The 17,186-nt window shown below is 34.6% G+C and overlaps 2 protein-coding genes across 4 annotated transcripts; both read right to left on the bottom strand.

Annotated features, from left to right (window-relative positions):
- Positions 1–748: 748 nt before the first annotated feature.
- Positions 749–4,813, bottom strand: LOC132037651 (nucleosome assembly protein 1;3-like). Of its 3 annotated transcripts, XM_059428193.1 has the most exons (12): positions 4,668–4,813; positions 4,512–4,555; positions 4,330–4,419; positions 2,701–2,793; positions 2,526–2,613; positions 2,376–2,437; positions 2,099–2,283; positions 1,826–2,003; positions 1,699–1,742; positions 1,359–1,548; positions 1,246–1,263; positions 749–1,157 (listed from the first exon to the last, which is right to left on the bottom strand). In XM_059428193.1, the coding sequence occupies exons 1-12, from the start codon at positions 4,711–4,713 to the stop codon at positions 1,089–1,091; spliced, it is 1,107 nt and encodes a 368-aa protein (XP_059284176.1). In that variant the 5' UTR covers positions 4,714–4,813; the 3' UTR covers positions 749–1,088. The 3 variants fall into 3 exon arrangements, with proteins under 3 accessions (XP_059284176.1, XP_059284175.1, XP_059284177.1); XM_059428192.1 differs by having other exon boundaries at positions 1,246–1,548; XM_059428194.1 differs by lacking the exon at positions 4,668–4,813 and having other exon boundaries at positions 1,246–1,548; positions 2,943–4,419; positions 4,512–4,561.
- Positions 4,814–12,627: 7,814 nt separating this feature from the next.
- LOC132037648 (small ribosomal subunit protein bS16m/bS16c-like) lies at positions 12,628–16,880 on the bottom strand. The gene is made up of 3 exons (XM_059428188.1): positions 16,722–16,880; positions 16,075–16,120; positions 12,628–13,087 (listed from the first exon to the last, which is right to left on the bottom strand). Exons 1-3 carry the CDS (start codon positions 16,852–16,854, stop codon positions 12,868–12,870), a joined length of 399 nt encoding a protein of 132 aa, XP_059284171.1. The 5' UTR covers positions 16,855–16,880; the 3' UTR covers positions 12,628–12,867.
- Positions 16,881–17,186: the final 306 nt, after the last annotated feature.

The following is a 17,186-nucleotide window of genomic DNA, read 5'->3' as shown; positions in this document are numbered from 1 at the left end:
CTTTATTAAGGCTATATTTAACATCAAGTTGACTATGTATCTACCCTCCTCAGATTCACTTTGTGGATTTTACTAGGTATGTTGTTATATTTAACAACACAATCAAACAAGAAAGTTAAAGGTATGTTACTAAGATTTCTCTTAGATCAATTTAGGATGCATATCAGCCCAATCTTAGATGAACTACATTAGATGTGAATTAAAATGAGCTGAATTAACAAACAAGTGGTGAATTGGGCAGGTCATGATTTCATTGGCTAATTTTGTCACCCCTATACCCGTTATGGGATTTAAATGTGATCAAGAGTTTGTGAATGAGATCAAAGGTTATGCTTCAATTGCTATCAAACAGTTCCTTGGCAACGATGTATGAGGCATACCTTGTTAATTGCCAATTGCCTGCTGTCTTGCCCGCCGGTCATGTTGTATTATTAACTGCAGGGGAGGAGAATGCAATAGAAAGGGGATTTTATTATTATTAAGATAAATAGAGGCTAATAGAGATTTTGAAGAAGAGAAAACAAAGCCGTCCAAGTTGGCAAAACTGCAGCTGTAATTCACACTTTGTCCCTAAAATTCACTAATAAAGACCAGAAGATAAATGAATGGTGTTCATTGAGTTTCCTCATAATTCTTGTAGTACCTCATACTTGAAACTTCATATTCTAACCATGCTTCATGAAAATAAGATCAACCCTATTTGCTACCTTTAAGGCATAGGCCATGTTACATTTTCTTTCCATGGGGATAAAATTCTATGCAGCTCCAAGCTGCCCCAGGAAACGAAAAAAAGCATCTTACTTCTAGGAAAATATACCTACAAGATTTTTTATAAACGTCTGAGTTTAACAAATCACAAGACGTCTCGCTATTTGTATCACACCTTGCATCCCACCCACACTACAAAAAGGGCAGCCACAAGGAAAATATAAACCAGAAAACATTGGGAAGGAACAAAAATGACTCAATAAATTGTTCTAGCATACTCCATATATATATCACAAACAACCACTCGCATGGACTCTTCAATACCACACCCCACATTTCAATGCACTATCATCATGTAACAGCTTGCAAAAATATGGTTGCTACTGTTGCTTGCACTCAGGTGGCCTTTCGCCATGCTGACCATCAGCTGCAGCTGTTCTTCCACTCCTCTGTAGAAAAGGAACAATTAAGCACGTCAAATTTTTACAAAAAAAATGAAGTAAACTTTGGCAAACAAAAATGAGCCGTGGATTATACCTTGCGCACAGCAGATGACTGCAAACGATTGTTGAAACAATGAGCAAAAGGTTAGCACCAACGGACATCTCAACTCCAAATGATATGTTACTCAATGTAATTATGCAATTTACCTTCTTCTTGGTCTTGGTATCATTTTCATCCTCGTCATCGTCATCATCATCGTCATCTTCATCTAACTCTTCCTCATCGTCATCATCTTCTTCATCATCATCATCTTCCAAGTCAACATACTCATCTTCAGCAGCTTCCCCAGTAAACCATGAAACTGCATGTGGAATAATCTTATCTCGAATAGTTGACCTGCAAAAGATCATAAGCTTATGGATCCTTAACAACTAAAATGGGCATGTCCTTCACATCTCCATTCGTTCATATTCTGAAAGAGCAACATCCACATCCAAGAAAATAACATTTGTGCTTGTGCAAATTGATAAGTTCAGCTTGGCTCACCCAATATCATAGTCTTGTTCCATCAAACTTTGAAGTTCTTCTGCCTATACAAGTAGAAGAAAATGTGTTACAAACCAACTTAAACTCTACACAGACACATATAACAAATTGAACTACTAGAACATACATCATCTTCATCGATATCTTCTTCATCCTCTGGTACTTGAGGTGGACTAAAGAAGTTGAAGAAACTTTCACATTGCTCTGTTTTAGTGATAGGTTTAGCATTCTTTGACCCCTTTTTTGGCTTCTTCTGCAGGATCTTTTGTGTCAAGCACTTACCTGGATACCATTCAATCTCGGTCCTACAGAATCAGCGAGAGATGAGAAGACATGGCAAGAAAATAATCACAAAGATCAGATGAAACCATCGCTTGCTGATTATGAAGTGGTGACATACCCAATTGCCTTCTCCAAAATAGGTTCATCTTCATCAATCATGTGATAGGTCTTGGTCAGCACAGCATTCTTGAAGTAGGGATTAGTTTCAAAGAGAAATTCAAGTTTAAAACCCTTTGGGTTTTCAATCCTAGACCACTTTATATCCTTGAGAAATTTGAGAGCCCCCTCATCTCGCTCAGTAATCTGAACTCAGAATAGACCAGATTACTATAACTGTTCTGGCTAGTTATAAAAGAAAAATTAAGCAACAAGAATAGCACTTATCATCAACTAACCTCCTCAGCTAGCACTTCATTATTCTTCATCGCAGTGAGCCAGAAATCAGGGACTCCTTTCTCTATTATAAAAGGGGAATGAAAAAGCTATTGTCAACAACGCTGATCATCATAAAGCAACTATCAAGGAAAAATGATATTTTAACATACCCACTGCGTCTTTATCCTCCTCCTGGTCTGCTGAAGCAGCCTGAGTTGCCGGCCCATCAACTTCAACTCCATTAACAATTTCAAATCTCTGCAAATGTTTTAGTTAAGTTCAGCTTTCGGTCAAGGTAACACAATATCACTGGAGGAAAAAGTTAACTGGTGCGATAAGGCAGACCTTTGTATATAGTGGAAGATACAGCTTCTGGTACTTGGCTTCAAGGGCAGCTTTCTCCTCTAAAAAACTTGCCTCCAGTTGATCATGCTGAGTCTGCATTAAAAAAGATCACAAGGATTCAACAACGAGAAACACCAAAATAGACAATATGATACACAAGGACCTAACAAAAAACACATAGGTTACTATCAATATACTAAAGTTTAATCCAGGAAAAAAAACACAATAGGCAAATAATGTACATGGTACCCTGTGAACCAAGGAGGTATTGCACTGAATAACATGCAAGTTGCAACATTGCTGACCACCCAAGAGTTGCAGTGATTCTGGATGCCAGGCTCCTCTTATTGTTTGCCCTGAAATAACTGCATCTAGTACAGAAAGAGGAACTATTCCGAAAGGCTAGAAGCTTTTATGCATCAGATATAGTGTGTTCAACAATCACTAATAAGGCTATTCCTAGTAAAGGTGGTAGAAATATTCCCAGCATCTACATATATTTTCCACGTTTGATCTGCTAATCACTCATCATCTAGTCTGATCGACACAATCTTGATATTGAACGAATTAACTTTTGCTTGAAAACTCCACATCCTAATAACAACGGAAGCTGCAACATCAGATCGCGTTACATTAACTCGAACAAAGGAGACCTTGACTCACCTCTCACGAAAAACCGAACCAATAACATCTACTGAATCAGTAAATCTTTAAATAGTTCTATACTCAACAGTCAACACCACTTGAAATCCCACCATTCAACCCATCCATCCCCTGCCTTTTCTAGTACATCCGTCGAAAATGGGAAACTTAGGACCAAGGAACCTGCTGTAATTTAGCATCTATCTATAATTTATCCATTTATTTCGTACAAGAAACTTTCCATCATTTGAGCATCAACATTTCTTACATACCAACCTAAAAGTTCATACTGTTAGATGTGTTGACCTGATACAACTTTAGTTAATGCTTTGGAAAAAAAAAAAAAGAAGAAGCAAGTCTTGAATCTGCTTTATGAACCACACAAATGAATCTAATGACTAACAATAACATGCATTTTTTTATAACAAAATGTCAAATAAGAAAATAATTTATGTCAATCCAAGTGCAGACCTTTCCTTTCAGTCCAACAGTTATCACAATCATCAACAAGAATCATGTCTGGCAAGCGACACAAAATGGAGACAAAAACTAGAGAACTTTTTACAAGCAACGAATATAAACTGATTTGCTAAAACCAGCATGGTATCATGGACACATATTTAACAATAATACTAGGTGATGTCTTCCTATCCATCCTAGCCCTGGTGGACAGACTCAAAGGCGAATCCAGGATTTAAACTTTATGGGTTTACCTTTTAAGATTCTTAGTGTTGAACCCATTGTATTTTAAAAGTTATGAGTTGATGTCTACTATTTATTGCAATTTTAATAAAAAATTTACACATAAATTTATCTTTCTGCGTCGAAAGTTATGGTTCAATTGAACCTCGACCTAAAATGCTACACACGCCCCAAGACAAAGTTACTTGGTACCTGTTGCTACCGTGGAATTAGTCAAGGTGCGCAGGTTATCTAAAAACATCATGGACACATATTTAAATAGCATTTGGTAAGAAGTGCACTTGCCTGAATATTCTGGAGAACCTCAACACGTTTTCTCACATTAGGGGATAAATTCTCTAGCACGTCTGAGTGCTTAAGGTCTTCAAGTTTATTCTGCAAAGTTCATACCCAATTCAAATCATACTAGTAATCTCCATACAGGAAAACAAAACAAGAAAAGAAAAAAAAAAGAGAAGACAACTAACTTTGAGAACATTAACGAGCTCTTCACTGTTCTCCACATTCAAAGCTAAAAAAAAAGATTTTCAGTTAAGAGAAATTGAAAGAAACAAAAGAACATAACAAAGAAGTGCTAATTTGACAACTTTAAAAGTAGAGGGGTTAAAGTGGATAAATTTTACCAGCAGTGAGATCGGAGACGTTGAAGTTATCTTTGGGGTTGGTCATTATGGAATTAGTGAATAAAGAAATTAACCAAAACAAAAACCCTAAAACAGAGGAGATAATTGGAGAAAAAGAGAGAAATGGCTAAGGCGCCTAAATTTAAGCTCACCATTATATTCACTCTCCCTGAGGCGCTGTTTGGTAGGCTTACAAAAAAATTAATGCCAATTGTTTCCGGGAAATGACGCGTTGTGTCCCGAAAAGTGTTCAGTCTTGAATTTTTATCCCCGCTTAACAAGATCTTTAAAAATGACCTTAATTTAAAAATATCAGCTAGGAAGAACTTTTATTGACCATCCGGCATAAGTTCTAGATCTTGTCTTTAAAGCAGAACTTGTGATTAATTGAGTAGGTTCGCTGTCATGAAATGTACTGGAACTTCTGTCTTATACACAAAACTAGTTAATTTCCACAATTTATTTCCGTATAACAAAAGCTTTCCGAGCTAATTTTCTGAATCAGATGCTATTTTAAAAAAAAAAAAAATATTAAGCGGGATAAAAAAATAAAAATAAACAAACAAGATCACCCCTTAAGAGGGCTATTTTTGAATTGAGCCCAATTATTTCTCTCTCATTCTGCTCACTTTAATTTTCTTCCTCTTCTTTCTTTCTTGCTCCTAGATTTTCTCCTAATTTACTGTTTCAATTATGTTTAAAATGGGGTATTTTAATTATATAACCTTGCTTAGACATATATTCATTAGTTGATGGACAAAATACTCGTAGTTCATTAATTTGCCTTTGGTAATAAGATAAACTATCGTCATTTAATAATCAGCATAATTTAAGTATGAACATAATGTATTAAAAATTTAAAATACAAAAAGACCAGGAGAAATTTAGTTGGACAAATACTAAGTTGAGTCGAAAATTGCAAAAAACTATATTCTTAAGAAAAGGTTTATGTATCTAAATTTTGGCATATGTCATTTGGTTTGAAGTTTAAACCCGAATTATTTCGTAAATGTTATAAAATAATAAAACAAGCAAGAAGAATATTGTAGAGAAAGAGAGAAGTGAGGGGAATTCTTATTTCTCTTGTTAGGGATTAAATACAATGAAGAGAACATCTTTATTTATAGGAGAAAATTAACTTGCAGCCAAAGTCACAAACCCTAAAGTTTCTCCTAAAGATAGACATCCATAATTAAATAATATTTATAACACTCCCCCTTGGATGTCTATTTGATAGATAATGTGCTCGTTAAAACCTTACTAGAAAAAATCCGGTGGAAAAAATTCTAGTGAAGGAAAAAAGTATCATTTCTAATAATATGCATTTTGGCTCCCATTAAAAACCTTACAGGGAAAACTCAATTGGGACAAAACGGCTAAGGAAAAAAAGTACGGCGCGTATTAACTCACCGATGAGAACATCAATCCAAAACTTGAATCTTCACATTCCAATCTTGTGGACCATCTTCTTGAAAGTTGCACTTGGTAGAGACTTGGTGAACAAATCAATCATATTATCACTTGAACGAATCTGTTGCATGTTGATATCACCATTCTTTTAGAGATCATATGTGAAGAAAACTTTGGTGAATTATGAATTGTCCTTTTCTAAATCTCCTCTTTAGTTGGGTTATGTATGCTGCTGCATCTTCAGTCTTTGAATATAGTTGCATCGGCATGTAATATTGTTGAAATCACTCCAAATGCATTCCTAACTTGCTTTATAAGCATATATTATCTATCATGTAGAACAACATCGTATGACTGTACTCCTTCATAGTCATAGCAAAATTTATAAATGCGTGATAGCGTAAAAGATATGGCGCTTCGAGGACGAAAAGTACGGAAGTTTCTCATTTCAACTACTTTCAATAGGTATATTTTGCTTTTGAGAACTCTTCAGGAGTTTCAATAATATTCAAGTCATCAACTTGCATCAACAATATGACAGATTTTGATTTCCACAGTGACATAAGGATAAATAGACCCTTAGTCAATGAATATTCATTAAGGTAATTAAATTGCATTCACCTTGCTTGATTTAATTCATATAAGAAATATGAACAAATTTCTATGACTTGTATATGCTTCAGGAATTTTCATATAATTTTGTCCAGTGACAGTACCATTATTATTTAAATGCGTGACATTTTCTGTTGTCTGGACTGCAGGTCCAATAACCTTGAAGCTTACCAAAATGCATCATTTCACTTAGTAATAATGTCTATGTTAGCATGCTCTATAGACATAGAATTCAGACCCTCACAATCTTTTACAATATTGCGCTATATTGTACCAAATATATCGTCGGCGATATATTATCTTGTATCGGTTTGCAATAGAACATAACTGATTGAGATCTCATCACTTCCATTATTTTTAGGTACCTAACCTCTCATGAGGTTTCATCAAGTGTTATGTCGTAGGCTTTTCAAGAGCACATTGCCTCCTTATAATGATGGGCTAATACTCAAAATACCCCCCAACGTTTGATCAAAATTTCAACTACACACCTAACCTTTGCGCTGGTCCTATTACCTCCCTGGACAATTTTTTTCAGTATTAAAATGCCCCTTTTTTGCTGATGTGGACAAGAGCGTGACTACACCGCTCAGTGGCGCGTTATAGCCTTTAAAAAAAAGCATCGACGTGTTTTAAAATGCATTCGGATTGCCACATAGATACCACATAGATAAATTTAAATTCCCTCCATTTTTAGGCTACATTTCTTCTTCACCCTATTTAACACCCATCTCCATTTTTTTTGTCAAAATAATACCTATTATAAATTTAGAGCTAGGATAGTGATTATTCTCATAATCACTGTTTTCCCAAATCAAATTCAAAAAAAAAAAAATCTGAAGAAAAAAAAATGAAAATCTGGAAAAAAAGAAGAAGTTGAAAATCTAATCTTGTTAAAGAAAATCTGATTGAAAGTTGCTTGTTTGGAGTTGCTACTTGTTTCTTGGTTGGAGTTGTTTAAGCACTAATTATTTGAGTTGATTTGGGGAAAAATTAAACTCATTGCTAGGAATTTGGAGAAAGCTATGAAGAACACCAGTGGGTTTCTTTAAATTCTTGATTGTTTGATCAAATTAATGGATGAATTTTGTTCTACTTGGTGTTAGGAAGCTTCCTTTCACATTTGGGTTTTTTTCCCAAATCAAATTCAAAAAAAAAAAAAAAAAATCTGAAGAAAAAAAAACGAAAATCTAGAAAAAAAAAAGTTGAAAATCTAATCTTGTTAAAGAAAATCTGATTGAAAGTTGCTTGTTTAGAGTTGCTACTTGTTGCTTGGTTGGAGTTGTTTAAGCACTAATTCTTTGAGTTGATTTGGGAGAAAATTAAACTCCATTGCTAGGAATTTGGAGAAAGCTATGAAGAACACCAAGTGGGTTTCTTTAAATTCTTGATTGTTTGATCAAATTAATGGATGAACTTTGTTCTACTTGGTGTTAGGAAGCTTCCTTTCACATTTGGGTTTTTTTGGATCAAATTTGAGGAAGTTGGTGTGATTTTTTTTTTCAACTCCTAATGAAGATGATGATGATGATGTTGATGAAGATGAAGGAGAATTGGATATGGGTTTTGGATCTCATCATGCGAAAATGGAGTATGGAAAATTGAGAGATTTTTTTTTCTTGAAGAAGAAGAAGAGTAGATGGAAGGAGGAAGGGGGGAAATTAATAAAAAAATGGGGGGAAATTAAAGATGTGGCACGTGGGCGCGCGCGTGTGGACAAACACCTGTTAATAATTGGGGGTTGTCATATTGAGTACCAATCGGCAAAAAAGGGGCGTTTTAATAATGAAAAAAATTATCCAGGGGGGTAATAGGACCAACACAAAGGTTAGGTGTGTAGTTGGGATTTTGGTCAAACGTTGAGGGGTATTTTGAGTATTAGCTCTATAATGATCATTGATCATTTGCTCCTCTTTATTTTCAATGATTATTGCATTTGGAACCGATTAGTCTACCGCGCTTTATGCATGTTGTAGCCTCTGTCCTTCAGGGACATGAATTTAATAGGAGTATTTTGTAGCTGAAATTAGAAATTAATTTTGGTTCAGCAAATGCTTCTAGAATTTGAGTTGAATTATCTTTTGAATGAGGATCATACTAATGATAATTCATAACATATTCCTCAGCTGCTTACTCTCTCCCCCTTATGTTAGAAAAACTAACATATATCCCATCTTTTTTTGGGAGAATCCATCTTTGTGCATCATGGTAGATTAATTAATCATATACCACATATAAAAAATCATTAGATGAAAATATCTTGTTCCTAACCCTGAACCAATTGTGAGGGGAGAATTTATCATAATTTATTGGTCTGAAGCATACAAGTGAAGTTGTATACAATATATCATATCTCAGACTAGCACATGAAGCTTTGTTCTCATAAGCAATGGTTTAGCTATTTATGGGAGGCATTCAACGCCAAACCAGCCTGGATATAAACTAGCATCATCAAGATGGATTGTCTTGATTGCATAATCTGAAAATTGTGCTCTTAACTCAATTATTTTGAACAAGCAATTATGCAAATGTCAAACTGCAGGTTGACAATAAACGCACATGTGATCATCTCATTGATGCATCTATTTAAGATATCACATAACAGGTGAACGAGCTCGTATTCACCTTTCATATATTTTCAGAATTTAGGGAATTCAATCCCAGCATTAGCTAAGTATAATCAACTTATCATGAGAACAAGCAACATAAATAAATTCTTGAAGAATCTTCTAGTTCTTCGATATATGTTCAATGCTCAATCTTCATATCATATTTGAATCGGGATGGCTAAATTCATGCCAACAGATAAAATTATCTATACTTGTAAACTTCAAGTTTACCATGCCATGTGCTATTTGTTTTCGTAAACTTCTGGTTTACTATGTGACATGTGATTTCATTATGCTTATATTTGTTAGTACTATTTGGAGAATAAAGAGGGTAACCTTTCACAGACATATTTCTCACCCACTATGATTTTGAAGATGCTTAATCCTCCAATCATTTATATCTTCAATATGATAGCCATTTACTTTAGTAAACTTCGGGTTTACTACAACTTGTGTTTCGATCATAACAACTTTGCATATTACAATCTGGGACGATTACATAATAGTATATAAGCTTTTCAGGAGCCTTTAGTTTATTCTCCATTATCACATATTGTTTAGACACTCTAGTGTCATAATCTTCTAGATAAATAGTTAGCTCTTCTGGAGCCCTTAATTGATTTTGTACTATTAAATATTGTTTAGATACTCCTGGTATCATAAGAAATTTTCGTTAATCACTGCTGGTGTCATGAAATAAATAATAATTAAATGAAAATTTAAAGACAATTGCATTTATAAACCTTAATTTCTAAACTTCAATATTTCAAACATCTCGTCAGGCTAATTAATATCTGAATATTTTGTATCAAAGAGTCAACTATATTGCTATTATTCCTTCAGGGAATAATATATAAATTGTTATTTCCTTCGGGAAAATTAATAACATACAGTAGAAAGCATTCAACAAGATCTGTTCTTCAAGAGGCGCGTTGTGGTGTTTCTTCATTCACTTCAGGGAATGAAACTTGGTCATTTACATGCGCTTTATACATAATTTTCAATAGCTCATTATTTTTCTTAAACGCAAGGAAACATCGCTTCAGAATATTTCTTAGACATTTTCGATGTCTTACTACTTCAGGAGTAAATTTCTAAGTTAAGCTTTTTCAGGAGTAAATTTTATAGTCTTACTACTTCGGGAGTAAATTTCAGATTTACTACTTCAAGAGTAAAGTTCGATGTCTTACTGCTTCAGGAGTAAATTTCGAATTTTGCTACTTTAAGATTCGTTTAAAGTTTTACTACTTCAGGAGTAAAACATAAAATATTTAGAATATTATTCTGTTTCTTCAAGAGGTGAATTGTGATATTTTCATAGCCAAAAACACGTATGTATTTATAATCTTTACTAAATATCATCACATTCACTTCTAGGAATGGATCTGTATTTATAACATTTATCAAAAGTTCTCATTCTTCAAGAATGGAACATAGTCATCTGAACGTGCCTTAACCATATAAAATTAAAATCACTTAGAACCTCTTTTAGGATATTGCTACTTCAGGAGCAAATCGAGGTATAAATACAGAAAATTTTTCTCTAACATATCTTCCTTTATAATCACGATAAGCCTATGAAAGTACTTACCACTGCGAGTGGTCAAATATTTCTTGCATATTCTACAAGAGTACTTCCAGTACTTCTTTTAATATAATATACAAAGTATGATATACATATATTTAAATGATGATACCAGGTAATGGATTAATAACAAAAGAAATTTATCCAATCAAATAGTCCGAAAGGGTATTAATCCAAGGCATTACTTACCTTAACTCATTTGGAGCAATATGTTAATAGGATTTGATTGATAACGAATCCCGTTGATGGCCGCATATATGTTGTTGCTATAACCCTTGTACTGGGTCATCCTTCTTATGGGAAACACTCGGCAACTTTATAACATTGTTCAATTTCGATTGATTGAAATGCAAATCTTGATAACGTGTTATAAAATAATAAAACAAGCAAGAAGAATATTGTAGAGAAAGAGAGAAGAGAGGGGAATTCTTATTTCTCTTGTTAGGGATTATATACAATGAAGAGAGCATCTCTATTTATAAGAGAAAATTAACTTGGTGTCAAAGTCATAAACCCTAAAGTTTCTCCTAAAGATAGACATCCATAATTAAATAATATTTATAACAGTAAATGTATTACCGCTCAAGATTGTTTATTATCTATGGTTTTAGTTCATCTAGTAAAGTCTCCTCAGCTTTGACTGTTTTACGACAATCATTCTAAATACCCAAACATTCAATATTTGGTTTGCGAGATTAACAAAAAAAATAGAAGTCGGTAAGGTGGCATTTGTTTCAAAATTTTGAAATATTTTTGTGAACATAAATTTTGAAATAATTTTGGCTGAATCTCTTTTTTCTCAAATGTTTAAACCAAATACCAACTAGATTTCAGCGGCTTCCTAAGCTTCAATTTAAAGCGTTATCTCCGCCAGTAGAAAATGAGAATTGACATATACTAATATTCAATTTAGTGATTAAATTAAAATTGCACTTGCATTTGACTATCTTCATTGACATTTGACAAATGTGTTTACACGCAACAGATGGAACGTAGCCAACTGTTCGAGACCTAAACCCAATCTTCCCTTCCCACCTTAGCCTGTCATCTCCTCCGAGGAAATGATCTCTTATGTCTATTTACCAATTGAATAGAAGAAAATAACCTTTTTCAGATCTTTTATGTATAAAAATAAAAATCTCTTGTAAAAAAGACATAAAAGTGAAAACAAATTTGTAAAGAACAATAAAACCACTTCTCCTCTATGTCATTTCCCCTTGTATTAAGTATTTTTCAAAAAATAAGTCATTTGTTGAAAAATTATTCCATTGTACAACATACACCGGTAAAAGACTAGCATTCTCATCTTCTTTTGTTCTGTCTTCTTCTACTTGTTCAGAGTCGACAACCATATATGTGCAGTTTTGCTCCCTTTTGAACAACCATAATTATGCATAATATAACTGTTAAACATCATATTCTAATTCCTCTATCCAGCAACATAAATACCTAGTTGAAAGACTACTTATGCAATTCGTACAGCTTTCGACCAAAGCAACAATTTAATATACGTGCAATCATACTAGTGCGAGGCTTTTAAAGCTGTATCATACTGAGAAAATTATGTAACAAAGCTGAGTTGAGAACATTCATCCATATACTAAAAACCAACTCCGAAAACCCGCTCAAAGGAGAAAGCACACGGGGGGAGGAGGAGTCGTGTATATGATTTTAACCTAGATATTATTCCTACTGCCAATGGAGGATATGCATCATCAGACTATCCTTCAACTTTTACTAACAATTCTAGGTCATCTAGTTATACTTATTACCATCAGATAACAAGAAGGAAAAGCAGAGGATGATACATTGTTCCTTTAACTCTTTTTGAGACATATCAGAACATCTTTGTGAAGATGACACACTCTAAAGATTGCAAGTTTCAAACAGCGATACATAGCAACAAACGTCAGCGCTGCAATTATCACATACTAAAAGTTAGACCTTGGAACTAAAGTTGTATTAAGATACAACTAGTCAGATTCTAGTCTCTGTCTTCGTCAACTTCAGAACCAGCTTTTGGATCGGCTTTTTTGGCACTTTCGGGTGTCATGATGCGTCCAGTCATAGGATCAACTGGTCGAGTGTCCCGTGGACCGCCTTTTTGTCCCATAGCCAACATAGGTGGAGGAGGTAATACGCCTGCTCGGAAAAGAAGACGTTGAACTGGATCTGACGGCTGTGCACCAACGGATAACCAATACCTACAGAATCGCAAATATCAGATAAAGAATACATGATTGTGTGATCCTGACAGCTATTTGATGATTAACAGTATAAGAACCTACAAGCTTCAGTCCTTGCAGCAACTACAGCAAAGTCACAGTACAACCAACTGAGCACTATTTTCCCTTTGGACCTTTGCAAGTTTTTTTTTTTTGGATCAAGTCCTTTTGGACCTTTGCAAGATTAAAACTTAGAGTGACCACAATCTCATAAAAAAGGAAACTGGTAATACCAGCTTCAGAATTTATCATACTATTAGTTATGCTCCGGTCTTATATGAATCAACACGCGACAGTAATCAAGCACTTTGAGTGATCTTCCCTACAGTACTAGGGACTTTTCCTGACCGGCTAATAGGTCATAAAAGTCATCTAATATACACTAGAAGTAGAAAGGAGCTTCAGTCTCTTCAAAAGGTCACCTTTGCCAATAGCTATGGGATTGCACCTTTATTTGGAAATATGTTGAGCTTTTTACATGAAATTGCTTTATGTAAAAGCATGTCCTAAAACACTAAAAAACTAATCCTTTGAAGGACTCACGAGAAACAGTAGCAAAAACAATAAAGTTTATGCAGCAACACAGTGCTAGAAAAGGTCTTAGAATATAAACTACAGTTGAACTGCCTGCCCAACCCACCCAAATTGAGTCACAGGAGCAAAATAAAAGGTTAAAAAGAGATACTAACTAACAAATGTCATTTATTAATCTGCGTTGTAAGTGTTGCATGGTAGTTAACCTTTCAAAATCACAGCCACACTCCTAATTCTCTAAACCAAGTCCACAAACACAAACTCGTATTAAATTATGAGTTGCATCCAGCACACTCAACAAATGGACCATTTTATCATGTTTATGGTCCGTGTCCACAGTAACAGAATAACAAGAGAATAAACATGATAAGATCTTTCATTATATCAAACACGATGCTCGCGAATGCGTCACTCCATTTGCAACCATGCAAGTTCTAAATGATCATTGCCACTCGAAGTACACAGTGCAGCAGAGAACCATTTAATATTGTCATTATTTGTGAATAGAGAATATCAGAATACCATTCCTACAACTTAAAGACAACAAAGCCTCTCTGTTAATGGAGTTAGAATCAGCTAGGGCGAAGCTTGCAGCTGCCAAAAAAAAAAAAAAGGTTTGGACATGAAATCCGTTTATTTGAAATAACAGATTCTTCCAACCACCTTCTGATGTTTCCAGCAATGTGTCAGAGGAGCCAGAAGACTTCTATAAGTTCACACCAGAGGATTACTATCGACTTTTAGAAACAAAAAAGGAAGATAAGTACTTGAAGACAGAAAATTCGCGAGGCAGAAGAAGCTGCACGCCGGGGTACGCTTTCCGGATAATTATACATTGGAGGCCACATTTCATCCATCAGAGACAATACAGAGCTTACTTGACCTTCTTGTGAAAGTGGTTGCTCACTCTGAACTGCCTTTCTATATCTATACTGCTCCTCCTAAGAAGCAAATAAAAGGCACATCTCAGGATTCTATTCTGCTGGATTTATTCCTGCTGCTATTGTTTATTTCTCTAACGATCTACCAGGAGGTGCTGATGGTGCTGCAGCATCTGGGCCCTACCCTCAAGAAGAGGTCATTTCTTTGGAAGGATTGAATTCTACGATAGAGAAGATGGAACCTGGTGAACCTAGCAGAGATGAACCTCCAAAAACCAACCCCCTGCTTCAGTACCAGATCAAAAGCCTGCTGATAAGAAGAAAATTAAGCCAAAGTGGTTGAAACTGTGATATGGTGGATTTCATAGTCTAGTCTAATCCAGTGTTATCTGTAATCCTTGCTGGTTCTGTAATCAGTTGTCACTAGAAGCTAAAACATATGTACATGATCCTTTTTGCTTCAAATGGATAGTCACTTTCTGGAAGGAAAACAAACCCTCTCTCTTGGAAGCAAAAATTTCAAGGAGGTCTAAAACAGGAGACTGTTAACGACTTCCCAGATGAGTTAGAATAGTGTTCAGCAGTTCATCCAGATGAATTTTGGTTTACAAAGATGCATCTGCATCAAGTGAGCCAGCATTCAACTTGTCACACTCTCAACAAAAGGTAGACACAAAAGAATCTCATAAGACTTTTTTTTTAACTGGTAACATTTCTCATAAGAAATTTATAGCCCAAGTACTCATAATTATAATTTTCTTATATAACTTCTAAGATGAAGAATCTAACGGAATGCAACATATATACAACTAATAATACATAACCCAAAGGAATACATGAACTCCCAAAACATAAACCCCACCCCCGAAAAAAAAGTGACCGTTCTACAGTGGTGTAATACTTCCGGTCCCTAAAACTAAAGATGCTAAATAATCTCAATTGCACTGTTTTCTTTGTCTTTTCACCATCATAATTTACATTGGTCCATAACCTCCTTAGCTCCGGTTGCATCATTTCCAAACAATTTCCTCAATAACTCAATTCAAATAGCTCGGTTGCTCCCTCGTACATATCTGCAATACTCACCCTAAAAATTGCTTCCTTGTATATATATCTAAATAGTCACCCAAGAAGTTCCCCAAACAGTTTAAATTGCTGCATTCCATCAGCTCCCTGTTCCACACTCACTCATTCTTTAGAGGCAGCTCATAAGAAAATTGTGTTCATGTTTTCTTTCTGATCAAAGTGTTGTATTTCTGCTTCATGCATCTGACAGCAATCTGCTTTGACCAGCGTATTCAGCAAATTCGTACGACAATTATATTCTTTTTGAAGGATTATGGACCAGATGAACAGAAAATTTTAAATAAGAAATTTTGTGTAAAAGCATGATAATACGTAAACTGAATATTGATTAATCTATGATCAACTAGTATCTAACCATTAACCTTCCTCCTTATCTGAACTTTAACAAGAGAGTGAAAATGCAATTCAAGAATCTCTAAATTATAAATGGAACTCATGAAAAAAAAATATTAGGAATTTACTTACTTCAACCTGTCAAAATTAAGACCCATCCGTTTGCCACCATCTTGACCTGTACAAATGAAAATTGTACAAGATATTCATCAGCGCCTCAACAAAAATGTTCCTTCATAAAATTATAATTAAGTACTACATGTCCCCTAGCAGCCTAAATTGAACACAGTTCTTTGATAACTCAAAATTTTGAATTCCAGATTCATCAACTGAGGTTTCTGTCAACATAACTTTTATACTATTACTACATAAGGATATGAACCCAAAATGGATCAGTTAAAAGAAGAGAAAATCAAGGTGAAAGATGACAATTTTCAAAAGGGTTAATCCAAAGTAAGTGAAATGACTAATGCTTAATTGGTCATAACAAATTAAATAAGCAAAATGAAATAAATTAATTTAAATCTTCACATACATCAAAAGGAGAGAACTGATATAAGAAAAAATTTCTATTCAAGAATAAGTTACAGTAAGTGGCAGAGCCAGGATTTAGCACTACTTAGAAAATTTTAACCTTGTATATATATATTTTTGATCGAGAAAAGTTGGTGATTTAACCATGTATATACTGTAATTTTTTGCTGATAAACCCCCTTACCCCTAACTGGTTAAATTAGGGTAATTAAGTGATAGATAAAGATAGGGAAAATGGGGGTTACCTGGGAGAGGGTTGTAGTAACCAAGGACTTCCAAGTGTTTGCCATCTCTGGGAGATCTGCTATCAGCAGCCATTACTCTGTAGAATGGTTTGTTTTTGCATCCAAACCGAGACAACCTCAATCTCACCACCATGCTGAGATTTTCAAAAGAATTTTTTCCTTCTGCTCTTGGGAACGTGGGTCGGACTTTGGAGGCTAGGGTAAGCTTTTCTCGTCTTTAACTTCGACCACTTCACTCTATGGGTAATGTATATCCAATATTTGAGACCACATTATTTGATACATTCGTTCGGTATAAATTACTACTTATGTTTTTGTGAAATTTAGCCTGATGAGTAGGCCGGCGGATTGGACAGGTAATTATGTTTAATAGTTCCATTTATCAATTTTTAAATGTATTAATCCGTTAGCTAATCAATATAGTTGGTTTAGTATCGGATTAATAATTATCGGATGGTTATTACA

Source organism: Lycium ferocissimum, chromosome 11, assembly GCF_029784015.1.
Source record: "Lycium ferocissimum isolate CSIRO_LF1 chromosome 11, AGI_CSIRO_Lferr_CH_V1, whole genome shotgun sequence".
In the NCBI taxonomy this organism is placed as follows: domain Eukaryota; kingdom Viridiplantae; phylum Streptophyta; class Magnoliopsida; order Solanales; family Solanaceae; genus Lycium; species Lycium ferocissimum.
This window is presented reverse-complemented; position numbering and strand designations above follow the sequence as displayed.

Coding starts and splice junctions, on each gene's coding strand:
- LOC132037651 (XM_059428192.1), bottom strand. CDS start 4,713: ATGACCAACCCCAAAGATAACTTCAACGTCTCCGATCTCACTGCTG. Junction 1,549..1,698: donor GAACAAGACTATGATATTGG/GTGAGCCAAGCT, acceptor GATCTTTTGCAG/GTCAACTATTCGAGATAAGA. Junction 1,158..1,245: donor AGTCATCTGCTGTGCGCAAG/GTATAATCCACG, acceptor CCTTTTCTACAG/AGGAGTGGAAGAACAGCTGC.
- LOC132037648 (XM_059428188.1), bottom strand. CDS start 16,854: ATGGTGGTGAGATTGAGGTTGTCTCGGTTTGGATGCAAAAACAAACCA. Junction 16,121..16,721: donor TTACTACAACCCTCTCCCAG/GTAACCCCCATT, acceptor TCATTTGTACAG/GTCAAGATGGTGGCAAACGG. Junction 13,088..16,074: donor CTTAATTTTGACAGGTTGAA/GTAAGTAAATTC, acceptor GCGATTCTGTAG/GTATTGGTTATCCGTTGGTG.